General features: G+C 37.7%; 1 protein-coding gene across 2 annotated transcripts in view; it reads right to left on the bottom strand.

Annotated features, from left to right (window-relative positions):
* The window catches only part of ADSS2 (adenylosuccinate synthase 2), a 37,605-nt gene that overhangs the window by 20,708 nt on the left and 4,160 nt on the right, over positions 1–12,737 (bottom strand). For both annotated transcript variants that reach the window (XM_054062288.1, XM_054062287.1), the window contains exon 2: positions 1,440–1,542. In XM_054062288.1, coding sequence (XP_053918263.1) covers positions 1,440–1,542 — 103 coding nt within the window. The remainder of the gene's footprint in view (positions 1–1,439; positions 1,543–12,737) is intronic.

The following is a 12,737-nucleotide window of genomic DNA, read 5'->3' as shown; positions in this document are numbered from 1 at the left end:
CCTACTCAACTCTGAGTCCACCAAATAAAACATGACAAAATGGGCATCGTTTTTTACTTTTTTCAAGCAATAACCTTTTAAAGAAACATAATACAGTAACACATCAAAAGAGAATAAAAGTAGCATCATCTGCTGCAGCCCTCAAGACTAGAAGCAGCTAACACCCCAACCTTCCCTTCAGAATGAATCTATTCTCATGCTCACTGGCTCAATTTCTGTGGAAATTTCTTGCACAGGAGGGCAAGTTGACCCAAAACTATCACACTATCAAATCACAATCTAAGAGCTGAAAGGAGGCAATTAACCACCAATTTCCATCCAGAAAAGAGTTAATGCTGACTGCAAGTATACAGTCACTCCAAGCTGGACTCCAGAATCCAGTACCATTTATGAATCAACTAACTAGCAACAGAGGCTCTTTAGTTGCTAAGCTGTTACCAAACTGTCAAGGACCACTTACTCTCAGTACATGTATCAAGCTGAGAGGCAAGACTACAGGTTCAAAGCAGTAAGATACACAGGAAGAAGTGATAGGAGCAGCAAGGCTAATAGAACCCTGATTTGGAGAAGTAGATTGTGTAAGATACAGGAGTTCTGGGTATCAAAAAAGCAGGATGGAAGTGCTGATAGGTCATTGCCTTTAGTGACCCAGAGACTCACCCGATCTGTGAAATAGCACACAAGCACATGCATAGTTAAAACACTGTGTTGACATGTTATATACTTAGCTTTATCTTTAGAAAGAAATTTTAAGGGCTACACAGCATTATTAAGTAGGTTGGTTATACAAGCAATCCAAAGGAAAAAAAACACAGGATTGCAAACAGGATTCAAAGAAACAGAGAGGGGTAAGTAGGCTTGTAAGGACAACAGACAGGACAATCTAAACTCCCCTTCAGGAAGCAAACAGATCATAGATCCTGACATCACATAGTACTGCCATTGCCCTACACCTCCTGAGGTTACACCTAAACCTCCTGAATTACTCCCCTGATAGGACTTCTTGGCAAGTACTGCATAGGGCAGAGTCAGCATTCATTTCACAGTCCAATTGAAAAGAGAGCAGAGACCTATGCTTCAAAAGGTACTGGTAGTTACTTAGCAGGGCTGAAGATTAAAAACAATGAGGAAGAATCCTGAGAATAAAAGAAATAACTGGTAGAGAAAATAAGAGGGAACGGGAGAATGAAGATATACTGGGCAGCTAGCTGTTTGCATTGATAGGACAGATAAGAACAAAGATGAACTATGTAAGATGATAAAAGAAACCTCTGTAACCCAAACTTCACAGCTGAGTTAAGAAGATAGTAGAGCAGTTCAGCCTATGAGAAACTGAGGAAGAAAAATCCTGATCCTGTATGTCTTCAGATTTGTTTTCTTATTCTAATACGTTAGAAGTCTGTAACTACAGCCGATCTTTTTTTATATGTCCCACTTACCAATGAATGCAGTGACTTTTGGATTGATGATCCCACTTGGCAGAAGGTGAAAGTCATACTCCACAGAATCCACAACAACTGTGTGCCCGGCATTATTGCCTCCCTTGTGAAGGAGAAAAAAAAAAAAAAAAAAAAAAAAAAAAAGAGAGAAACGTGTTAACAGTTTTTGATACTGAAGACAAGTAAACACTATACAGATATGGAATAAACTGGTCCCAGCTCAAATCCTGTGGGTTTCACTTCTATTACTGACGAAAGATCTTTCAGAGATCTCCTTCTCCCAGGAAAACAGCCAAACTTGTTTTGTCAAACTTGACAATTTCAACATCAGCATTATCTGCCATATAGACTTTGGACAGTATTTTTGTTCAAAGGTATGAAGGCTTGGAATGAGACTAAAATGTCTCTAAAAATTATTGGACAGAGGCATAAATCTAGAACATGCAAACATTTCTAAAAGCCATCTGCAGTTTTACTGGGTTCCTGTCACAGTTGTGGAGTGTAAGTATTTAAAGTGGAACTGCAAACTTAGCAAAGAAAAGAAATCACCAGTTCGATTGAGTATATAAAACCATACAGTTATCAGGAAAACATGTCTAGCTGTTCAGCAACATACAGGCTTGTTGTTCCGATCTTTGGGTTCAGTCTTTTGGGCATTTGTCTACAAGAATGACCAGCGAAGTTAACTTGTTCATTCTTTACCCTCTCCAGGATAAAAAACTGTTCTGTAAAAGCACAAGCCATTTATATCTGAAACGTACTGATAAGGAGCAAATCTGGAGCCAGCTAAGACCTGTGGTTTCGTAAGTTACCAGAAACTATTTACATCAAACTAACACCTCATATTTCTAGCTTTTTCAATCATCACAAAGAGAATATTAATAGGTTTGTTAAACTCTGAAATATGTCTAAAATGCAGAAAGAAGCCTGTGACCAAATCTTAAAGAGAGTCAAGACAGGCTTATGCAACTAAAAAGATTACAAAATAATTGCCAAATATTCCCAGTTCTTGCTTGTTGTACTTCTGAAAACAAGCTTACACTCTCATGACTGAGTCATTTGTGCAAGACAAGGTTACATACAAAATGGTTCTGTTTGTCATAGCTACAGGAACATCCTTACACCAGAAATGAACAAACTGTTTCACAGAAGGAAAGATGCCTTAAAGGAAAGACCTTTAATCTAAGCCTTCTTTCAGCACAAGAAAGCTCAAAGAAAGCTGAAAGGCACTGTATGAAAACAATAAGGAAAAAGAAACTTTATGAAACATTAATCTATGGAATTATAAATCTGAAATATTTCAGAATAACAGATCACAGAAGATTTTCTCTAAGCAATGGACAACAGCTACTCACTACTACATTTAAAAAGCATGAATGCAATACATAAAGCCATATATCTGACATCACAAATAAAGAATATTCTTAGACATAAAGCATTTGTGCCACTATATAAATAAACACACCACAGGTAAAAGCCTAATCTCGGTGAAGTCAGCAACTACAACTCTTGAAATTTCAGCATTATTTATTTGAAGGCGCAGAGAGAAGACTTACAAACCTTCACCCAACAAACCTTCACCCAACAAAGGAAATTTAAGAAAAGTTTATATTATTTAGTAATACAACGTAGAGTTTTCCTCTACTAACTGGATGATTTAATTTCATCTTTTGCTTCTCAACGGTCATTGTAGAGATTAGATCACAATTAACAATAAACTCTTAAGTCTCTTAAAGCTTGCTAAGCTACTGGTGCCATTCAGATATGGTAACTTAAAAGTTCAGCGGTCACATCATGTACAGCATGCAGGGTCACACTGTTAATCATGAGAACGTAGCTGCTGGGTTTTGGTGGTGTCAAGATTTCTCCCTTGCACTGCTGAGTGGTGCCAAGGTGTGTTGGTTCTGTGCTCACTGAAAAATACTCCACAGCTGACAGAATAAGAACAGCATTTTAGCTTTTAAACCTCGAACTACATACACAGCATAGCTCATGCTTCATCTACACACAAGCTCGTTTTATGATACTTCTGCATGTTTACTGTGAGCAGGTATACTTAAACGGGGTTTTGCTATAGACCAAAGTAGAAAACTTAACACTATGTGTGATGAATCACCATCTGAACGTACTCTTAGGCCATACTAACGCCTCAAGGTTTCAACATGCTCACTTTCAGATCAGACTAGAATTTGAATCTCAGAATTTAGTTGTTTATAATATTATGATGCCTACAACATGAAAAAATCCTGTCCCAAAAGTACTATTGATAACCGCTGTCTGGTAGAACATTAAGTCCATCCCCATCCGGCTTTGGATGCCATTCTGTCAAACTGTGTTCTTTTGAAAAACATTTTTTATTTCAGACCATATTTTAGGAGAACAGTAAACCAGCATCATTTCATTAATTATCAATTAGTTACCAAAATTCTGCTGTGGATTTACAGGTAAGTTCTACCATAACTGCAGAAGTGCACATGTACAGTTACATAGGCAGGAACTGTAATATGTTAAGAATGGAATGGTTCACACTGTACACTCTACAGTGAACTAGTAGTGAAGTGTACACATGTTGTGTGCTCAGACATTGCACAACATGGGTTTGGTAAACAATTCTAATTAAAGAAACCCGAACTCCGCTTTCTAGTGGTGGGGGGGTAGGGGTGGGTTGCTGTTGTTAGGTTATGGGGTTTAGTTTTGTTTGGCATCTTTTTTTCCCTCCTCCAGAAACTGAGGATAATGCCAAAACCTTTCCAACATAAGCAACTATTGCCTCTAGGCATAATTCAAGGTATAAACTGATTAGGTTACTCCTGACATCAATGCTTTCTGTTTGGATTTCCCACTTCTCCTCCCTCAACACACTAAACCAAATGGCACTAGTTAGGATATTCAAGCTAACACTCCTTTGATTCAAATGTTTAAACATTATTAATGAAGAACTAACAGTAGAATTTATTTTCACTATTAGTTAAACAAAGTTCATGCTCAAATGATCTTCAATACATTTTTTGATGCTGGCAATACTCCCATGTTAGCTAAATACAGTAATCAATCTACAATATCTCAGTCATCCCAAACTACAGGAGTTCTCTCCCAGCCATGTGAAGGGTGAAACACCTACCTTGGGCCCACACAGACAAACAGGCTAAGTGCACGGCAAGACCAAAAGCTGCTCTTGCTCAGTCTGGCATACTCTACATGCATGTAGCAGTGGCTCCTTTTCCCTTTTCCCCTGCACAATGGAAAGATTTCCTTCAGCTGAGCCAAGAAGTGTATCAGCCATGATATCCACTTGTTAGGGCAATGCAGCCATGGATTCAGTGACAAACAGATTGCACAAGAGGACTGAGGGGAGAGGAAGATGACTTCTTATACATGATGGCTAAAAGCGGCACTCTGAACAAAGAGCTTCTACAGGGGTTGCTTTCTCCCCATTCTGCCAAATGGTAGCAGAGGAAGCCCCTCCAGAAGTCAGAATGCAGGCTGTGGAAGAAGGCAGGTTGTGGAAGAGGTCAGGCAGCCAAGGCAGATCTGGCTTTGCCAGAGTAAAAGAAAGAATATCATGCAGATCTAAGAAATTTAAAAAATAATGTGGTAATCAATAAGATGAAATAGCACGACATAGTCAGGCATGTCTAACTGACTCAAGACCTTACTTGCTTGGTATTGCAATGCAGTATTTTATTCCAAAATTACGCAAAAGAGGCTTTCTGAAAGACAGTAAAGGCAAATACCTCATGCAACAGATAAGCAAGAAAGCCCTTTTAAGAAAAAAAGAAAGATCCCTCTAGTTAAACTTGCAGAAGACCAAAAAACAGTACAGATAGGCAATATATGTGGGACCAAAAGAGAGCTTTCAAGGTCCAAGCACATGTAAAACACAAACCCACTGAATCTTCTTCAGAAAGAGTTGTGTTCTCTCCTCTGCTTCCACACTCTGACACAGCTGTTTTAAGAGTTGTGTAACCCCACTCATCTAACATACTCTTAAAAAGAATAAAAAAACAAAACAAACAAACCATAAATAAAAACTCATAATGCTCTCAACATTAATCACTGAAAATTAATCCCAATTTTTATCCCACCAACAACTGTATAAATTTATTTTCTTAAATATACAACTGCCAGAGAAGAGAGAAATTGTTTCTGGATACCCCTGTGCACATCTATCAAGTCTGGATATATACAGCAAAATCATCACACGCTATGAGCTTCTCATTTCAATAGACACAATCCATACTATCCCAGCATTTTTTAAGTCTTTTCATTCTGTAAGTCACGCCAAAAGGTATCTGCTAGTTATCTGACAATTTTCTTAGTACAGCATCATTCTAAAAACACACCAAGGACACAACGTCAGACAGCAAACACAGGTGTTTATTGCCCAAAAGGCTGCATCACCTAGAATTCAAATACTATGAACTGGAAGTATATTGTAGGAAATAATGGGGGGGGCGGGGGGACACACACCACTGACTAGATCTCATTCATAGCACACCAAAGACTAAGCACTTCATATAATATGCATAATGCTTAACTTTTCTGTCTTTAACACTGAAATAGCTCTCTAGATTAGGTTATTACTAGGTTTAAAAAAAAAGCCAAATAATTTCTGTTTAGGTTTTTGCTTTATATTTGAATATAGCCTCTGCACTTGGGCTCATTTCATCACAGAAAACTGAGTATACAAGAAAACTAGGCACATGCCTTGCTAAAGAACAGAAAACAGAACAGACGCTAACACAGGCTTACTACTCCTGAAGTTCCAAGCATGCTTTGCTTAGGTATGGCATCATTTATCTGTGCATCTTATCTGTGCATCTCTATTAATGCACAGCACTGCAGTTTTAGCATACTGTGAGGTTTCCAAAATTGGGTTTTCAGAAGTCAGCAATCTTCTTAGCACTGTATTTTGAGGTAATTTTAAAAAGTTAAAAGCATTCAGAGTTTGCTTGTCCTTTCTCATTTCCTTGCACTACTTGTTCTTCTCTCATCTTTCAACGAACAGTTTTCTCTTCTCTCCTCTCCCTAAGGATTCTTCAGTGACCAAGAGATCAGTCCTTTGAGCAGCCCAGAGCTTTACCAAATTACAACGTTCAATTGTGTCTCTAGTTGAATCTCCCCAACTTTTCAACTGCCAAGAGCATGAACTTTGTAATACAGAAGTAATACAAGTGCAACGCTTTCCTGCCTTAACTTTTGATTTTGCCTTGCAGTGAATACCTGGCCCACTGCTAGTTTAGACTTTGAAACAAGACACTAAAGTTAAGGTGGTTGGTTTCATGGCTGGACTCAGTCTGCAGCTTTCAGAAGACTGGTTTCTGCCTATGCAGCTGTCAGCAATGCTGAAGGAGTAGCTGCCATCAGACAACACTGAACATTTGTGCAGATCACAGAAGAAAACACCACCTTGCTCAAAGTGAAGGGAGAACCAAACACCGTTTTTTTTCCCCAACAACATCAGTTCAAATAATTAATGGAATATGAAGTGGGACATCTTAGAAATAGGTGTCTCAGTCACAGCCTTGATGCAAAAAGAAACAAAAAACCCACCTCAGCCATGACTGTTTCCTAATACTCTTTAAATAAAGAGTTGTTGGTTTGGGTTTGAGGATTTGTTTGGTTATTCTTTTATTGTGTCACGTTAGGTTTTTTTTAAACTACTGCACATATCTAGCTCAAAAGGGTGCCAGTTGGACTGAGATGAAGAGATTTCTTTCCATTTATTTGGAGAACCACTGTGAAAGTCATCATGAACAAGACAGAACCTATGCACTTCAGTATACACATTTGCTTAAGGACTTTTTACTTTGATGTTCTGATGGATGAACAACTTAAAATCCTATTAAGACACAGTAGCATTTTTTCTCCTTTCTCGATCCTGACACTATTAAAAAAATACTATTATTTTTAAATCATTAAGTGGAATAGTGAAAGTAAGATCAGGCACAAGATCATTAGTCAATCTGCAATATTTTAAGTAAAACCTGTTGTAAGACAACTAAGTGCATAAGCTTTTTAAAAAGTCACTTCCTTGAAAAAGCATAAGATCCCTGACCACTAGCTGGTAATCCTGAAATATACAAGCTATTCAACATGTAGAACAGGCAAGTATATGGGGATCGGACAGAAAGGTGCATGCTAATGGACAAATGATCACACAAGCATTGTTGGAATGACAGCAATCCTGGTGACAAAAGCCCATATTTACCCACTTTCTAGAAGCTTCATTCCAAAAACATCCCCTAAGAAAGACCACTTTTGAAATGTTCCTTTTACAGTGGTAAACTGCTCAAACATATATATGTATTTTTAAAGCAAACAAACAAAAAAAGGAGAAGTTTTCTTCAGCTTGCTAGAGAAGATTAGGTAGCCTAAAAATCCTTCTCATTGTAAGAACCACACCCAAGAATCTGTATCCACATATTCAATTTAGATAGGCTGGTCTCTACAACACACAAAACAAGATACTATTCTAAAACTTACCTATCCTGACAAATGTGAACAGAATCAGCTACACATGCACAGAGAGGGCATAAGATAGCAAAGGCAGCTGCAAGTATTGCACATCTGGAGGCCATTTGATAAACATTCTTAGGGAACACCCTTTTTGCAATAGTTTTGAGTGTCTGGAAATACTAATTTGAAAGAAAAAATGGCATCTGCTAGCTGACATTTTACTAGAAACAAGCTTGAAATGTCAATAAAACAAACAAGTTACTCCTGCCAGCCAAAAAGCACTATCAAAGCACTAGTAGGCTATACTTACCCCAAACAATATAGTCAGGCACATGACACAAACACAGCACTTATGACAATACTGTACCATGGTCCAGTACAGTACCATTGGAAAATATATTGAAAACAAATCAATAGTATCAGAGAGGACTACATTTGAGACATATTCACCAAACAGTATTTCTAATAGGACATCTACGGTAATTTGAAGGCAAATCATTTCAGCACTTCCCCTATCAATGCAAAATGGCTTATTTTCACTTGTGTTCTACAGCTTTGAAATATCCTAACTGCCAGCTAAAGTATTTCAGGTAAAGAACTGAACACAACTAGCAACAATGTTAATGCAAATACCTGACTACAGTTAAGTACAGTCTAACTCTTAGAAAAAATGTATTCTGGAGCCAAGTTGGTACACTCAATAGAATGTATAAAAAAGCTCCAAGCAAGACAAGTTTCCCCACTTTGAACAAGAGCTCTTTAGCTTGCTGCATTCTGTCCATGCAGAACAGTTTCCAGATCATATACAAAGGATGGAGAAGGAACATTCATAATACTATTTAACAGCAATTTTTCTTCTGAATTGCATTGCTGTACTAGTCAGAAGTCCCCAGGGAACATCCATGTATTGAGCTGATTCACTAGACAAATAAGAGCCAACCTTTTTTGGAGTTATGGCAGTCTTAATAATTTAATCAAGTTAATTTGACAAAATAGTAATGACTTATGTCTATCTTCAGACAGTCTAATTGATGACTACTTCACCAACCTTTTTGCCTCATGACGTTTATTGTCAAGATTAAAGACAGACGCTCTTTTCAGAAAAAAAGATTTTTAATTCACCAAGAAAATACAGTGCAAGAAAGCTTATCAGATAAGACTAGAGGTTTATATTGCTTTACCAGCCACTACCAAAACTGAGCTAACACGATGCTGAAGTTGGAAAATCCACCGCACAAGGTTCTGTTCAGGATTTTGCTCAATATGAAGGTGCAAACAGAATACTTACTAGTAAGTCTTTTTTCAAGAAGAACTTATTTGGCTTTCCATAAATGCACTTCAACAGTACTAATGTTAATAAAGGACATAAAAATTTTAAATTAAAATAAAAATAAATCAAACTGGGAGTTACAAGCTCCAGTATCGTTTATAAACAATACCTGCTAACTTAAGAGCTCATACAAAGCTAAGTGAAGACAGTGACTGAGAAAGCATGATATCTCGTTTTCCAAAAAGGACTGAAAATGATACGAAGCCATACCCAAATGCTTAGAGAAAAATCCTGAACCAGGACTTTTTCATCTGGTGACTTTGCTCAGAAAAGTTCCAAGCTCCTGGGTTTGCAGCCAACCTCACTGATTTACCTGAAAAGCATGCAAAGGACTTGACTGCTTGTCCTTCCAGTTCAAGGGAGAAGAATTTGCACTTCTTCCACTTTCCTGGCACATCAGACTCTTCCAGGAAAAAACATACATGCTTAATACATCCATCACCCACTGAAAGACCCTCACTCTTAACCTTAAGCTCATTCTAGCTTCAAACTTTGGGTCTTTTCCTTTCTTTTTTTTTTTATTTTTTGGAAAAAGTGCAAAACATCTAATAATGAAACATTAATGTACCAACTTGGATAATCAGTAAAAACAAAAAGGAAAGCAGATTTGCTTGTTCATAAACTGAAAGCAAAAATACTACTCCTCTTAAAAAAAATCTCTGACTTTTAAAACCTCTGTGTAGAGCACAATGAGAGTAAATGTGTGCCACACATACCAGCCAAGGAAATGCACCCTTAAATATGAAGCATGTGTACGCATATGAGTAGAATATGCCAGTAAGAAATCACTGCAGGAACACATAAAAAAATATAATGCATTTGAAACTAAGACAGAGGAACAACAGCACATGTTTAGATCTATATAAGCTTAAAACATCCTCTTTACATTCAGAGCATATCTTCACTAGTCAAGGGCAGACTAGACAGCAGTACAATAACCAGGACATTTAAATCTGTTTTGAACGCACCAAGACAAGAGAGTAGTTCAAACTCTGATGCCTCACCGACAGCAGCACTCTCAAAACTGCTAAGACCGGTCTACATTGCTGCAACTTTACCTAACAGTGGAGGTGCATAGGGAAAAAATACCTACTGGAAAAGCAGACCGAAATTACTACTTAAAAGCATATTGTGAATGGCTCTCTATACCCATACTGAATACAAGAGTATTTAAAGCAGCTCTGAAATACTGACATATGCATGTAGAACTATCTACCCAAAAAGTCTATGATGACAATCACTGCCTTTTCTTATGACGTGATCATGCCAAGTTGTCTATCTCAAAAACATGATGCCTCAGGGTAGAGCAAAGAAGTCTTTCAAGTTATCTCCTCTAGAATAGAAATTAGTTGTCTAGTCTAAAGAGATGTTATCTCATGCTAAGTTAACGAAGAAGCCTTAACAGTCTTTCCAACTCTACCCATCAGATGTGTGTGTGCATAATTTTTTCTACAGTTTACTTTTATTGCTACCACATTCCAGCATTCATTTTTAGCTCAGGGCAACCACTGTTGTTTCTGAGCTAGCTATACAAGTGACTGCCAAGTTGGGCAAGAAGCAAGTCAACGTTGCTTTGGCATCATATGGTTGTAAACATTTTCATTTAACTCTTAGATGAAAAATCAAAAATACATCAAGAAAATTGGATACTTCCACTACATCAAGAAACATAAGAAAGACTCTTTCTTGCCACAATCAGATTCGAGGAATGCTGAACCCACCCTTAAAAAGTTAAGAAAAGAGACATACCTGAACCTCTATGATGTACCCTAACTAGACACAGCTCTGCAATTATTAGGCTATTTGCTTCTCACTTTAATACACCACTGCCAAAAACTTCAGATTGCAAACCATCCCCTTAAAAAAAAAAAAAAATCAGTGTTTTGTTAACTAATTCATTCTCTTGCACCCCAGATTTTGTGATTAATTTACCGCTTTATTGCCTTCCATTCCCAATGACCTAGCAGCTAACAAACCCTACTGAATAACCTGCTCCTGGATTTCAGTATAAACAACATGCAGCAGCTAGCAACTTTCTTCCCTGACAATCCACTCATATTTCTAAGATCTAAACCTAGTTCAAGGAGCCATTTGTTACACAATAAAACTTTGGCTAGATTTCAGAAATTTTTGAATGTGTAGTACAAGAATCACTGCATCAGAGCAAGATAAAGAGCATGATTTAAGGCAGAATATAACAGAACGAGCACATCATGTTTTATACATTCATCTGGTTTCCCCTAATAAATAAAAAGTTGACTTTACTTAAGTCTAGTAACCTCAAAAAAACTCCACACACATATCTATACTGATAGAACTTGCTCTTGGGAACTGCTATTGAAAGAGAACTTTCAGAAACACTCTTTAGAGCTGATTTTGGATTAGTTTGACTTGATCTGCAAAACCTTATACTGTCACAATGCCTGCATATGTTAGGTACAGACAGGATTCATTATCCAAGTCCGGAATAAAGATCAATCTATCCCCAAGAGATGAGGGCTCAAGTGAGGCAGGCAGATAAGGAACAAGAGAAATGTTGAAAGTACAGACTGGTCCAGCACTACACTGGTTCAGTGCATAAAACCCCATCAATGTTTGCTACATTTCACAAGAACGTCAAAGAAAGGATATGAGAAACAAAAAATGATTTGGGGAATGTTTACAGAGAACATATTCCAAATATGAGGTAGTACAGCAGAAATAAAATGTATTTGAGATCTTAACAAGCTGCTATAAGAGTACTGCGTCTTAACCAACCAACCAAACACAGTAAGCTTTTGTGGTAACAGTAAGATTGAAAGAACAATAAGAAACCACTAGATCAAGGTGTAATTTGTTCTTTAGCGCTATTAAGTTCTCCTTTGTTAATGGTACAAGCTTTATGAACTGGAAAATAAGATTTCAACTGCCCTTCTCTCTAAAATAATTTAGACATTGTGTGACTATTTACAATAACAGATCACCAGTCAATGATGCTCTAAAGCAGGTCTGTAAAGCATATGACTCACTGATGGGGCAGGCCAAAGAACTCATTTTACTGCCCTCTCTTTCCTCACTAGAGCACATCGTTGGCACGCTGCCAACCACTACAAGGTCCAAAAGTGCACCTACCACTTAAAAAAATGAGAGCTCTAGATAGACATCACATATCAAATGACTGAGGAGCTAAAATAAAGCACCACACAGCAATTGATTCTGCTATTCCTAATTCTGCATGGCCTGCAAAGACTCTAGACAAAAGCACCTTTTCAAATGAGTCTATTTGGAGGGCGGGGGAGGAGAGGGGAGGCAGGCTAGGTGAATGGAAGATAAGAAAACTCCAGTTAAAAAAAAAAAAAAGGCTATATACAGCCTAGCAATACAACGTTTTAGGCAGCACTGGTATGAGGACTTCAGTTCCAATTATCAGCTGATCTATGGCCAACTGTTGAGCCCCAAGAATCTGCACACTGAAAAGTTCTCTACTAATTGTGGTACTTTAATTGCCACCAATCAAATGATCAGCATCA

The sequence above is a fragment of the Cuculus canorus genome, chromosome 3 (genome assembly GCF_017976375.1).
Source record: "Cuculus canorus isolate bCucCan1 chromosome 3, bCucCan1.pri, whole genome shotgun sequence".
In the NCBI taxonomy this organism is placed as follows: Eukaryota; Metazoa; Chordata; class Aves; order Cuculiformes; family Cuculidae; genus Cuculus; species Cuculus canorus.
The sequence above is the reverse complement of the archived record's forward strand: the minus strand, read 5'-3'. Positions and strand labels throughout refer to the sequence as shown.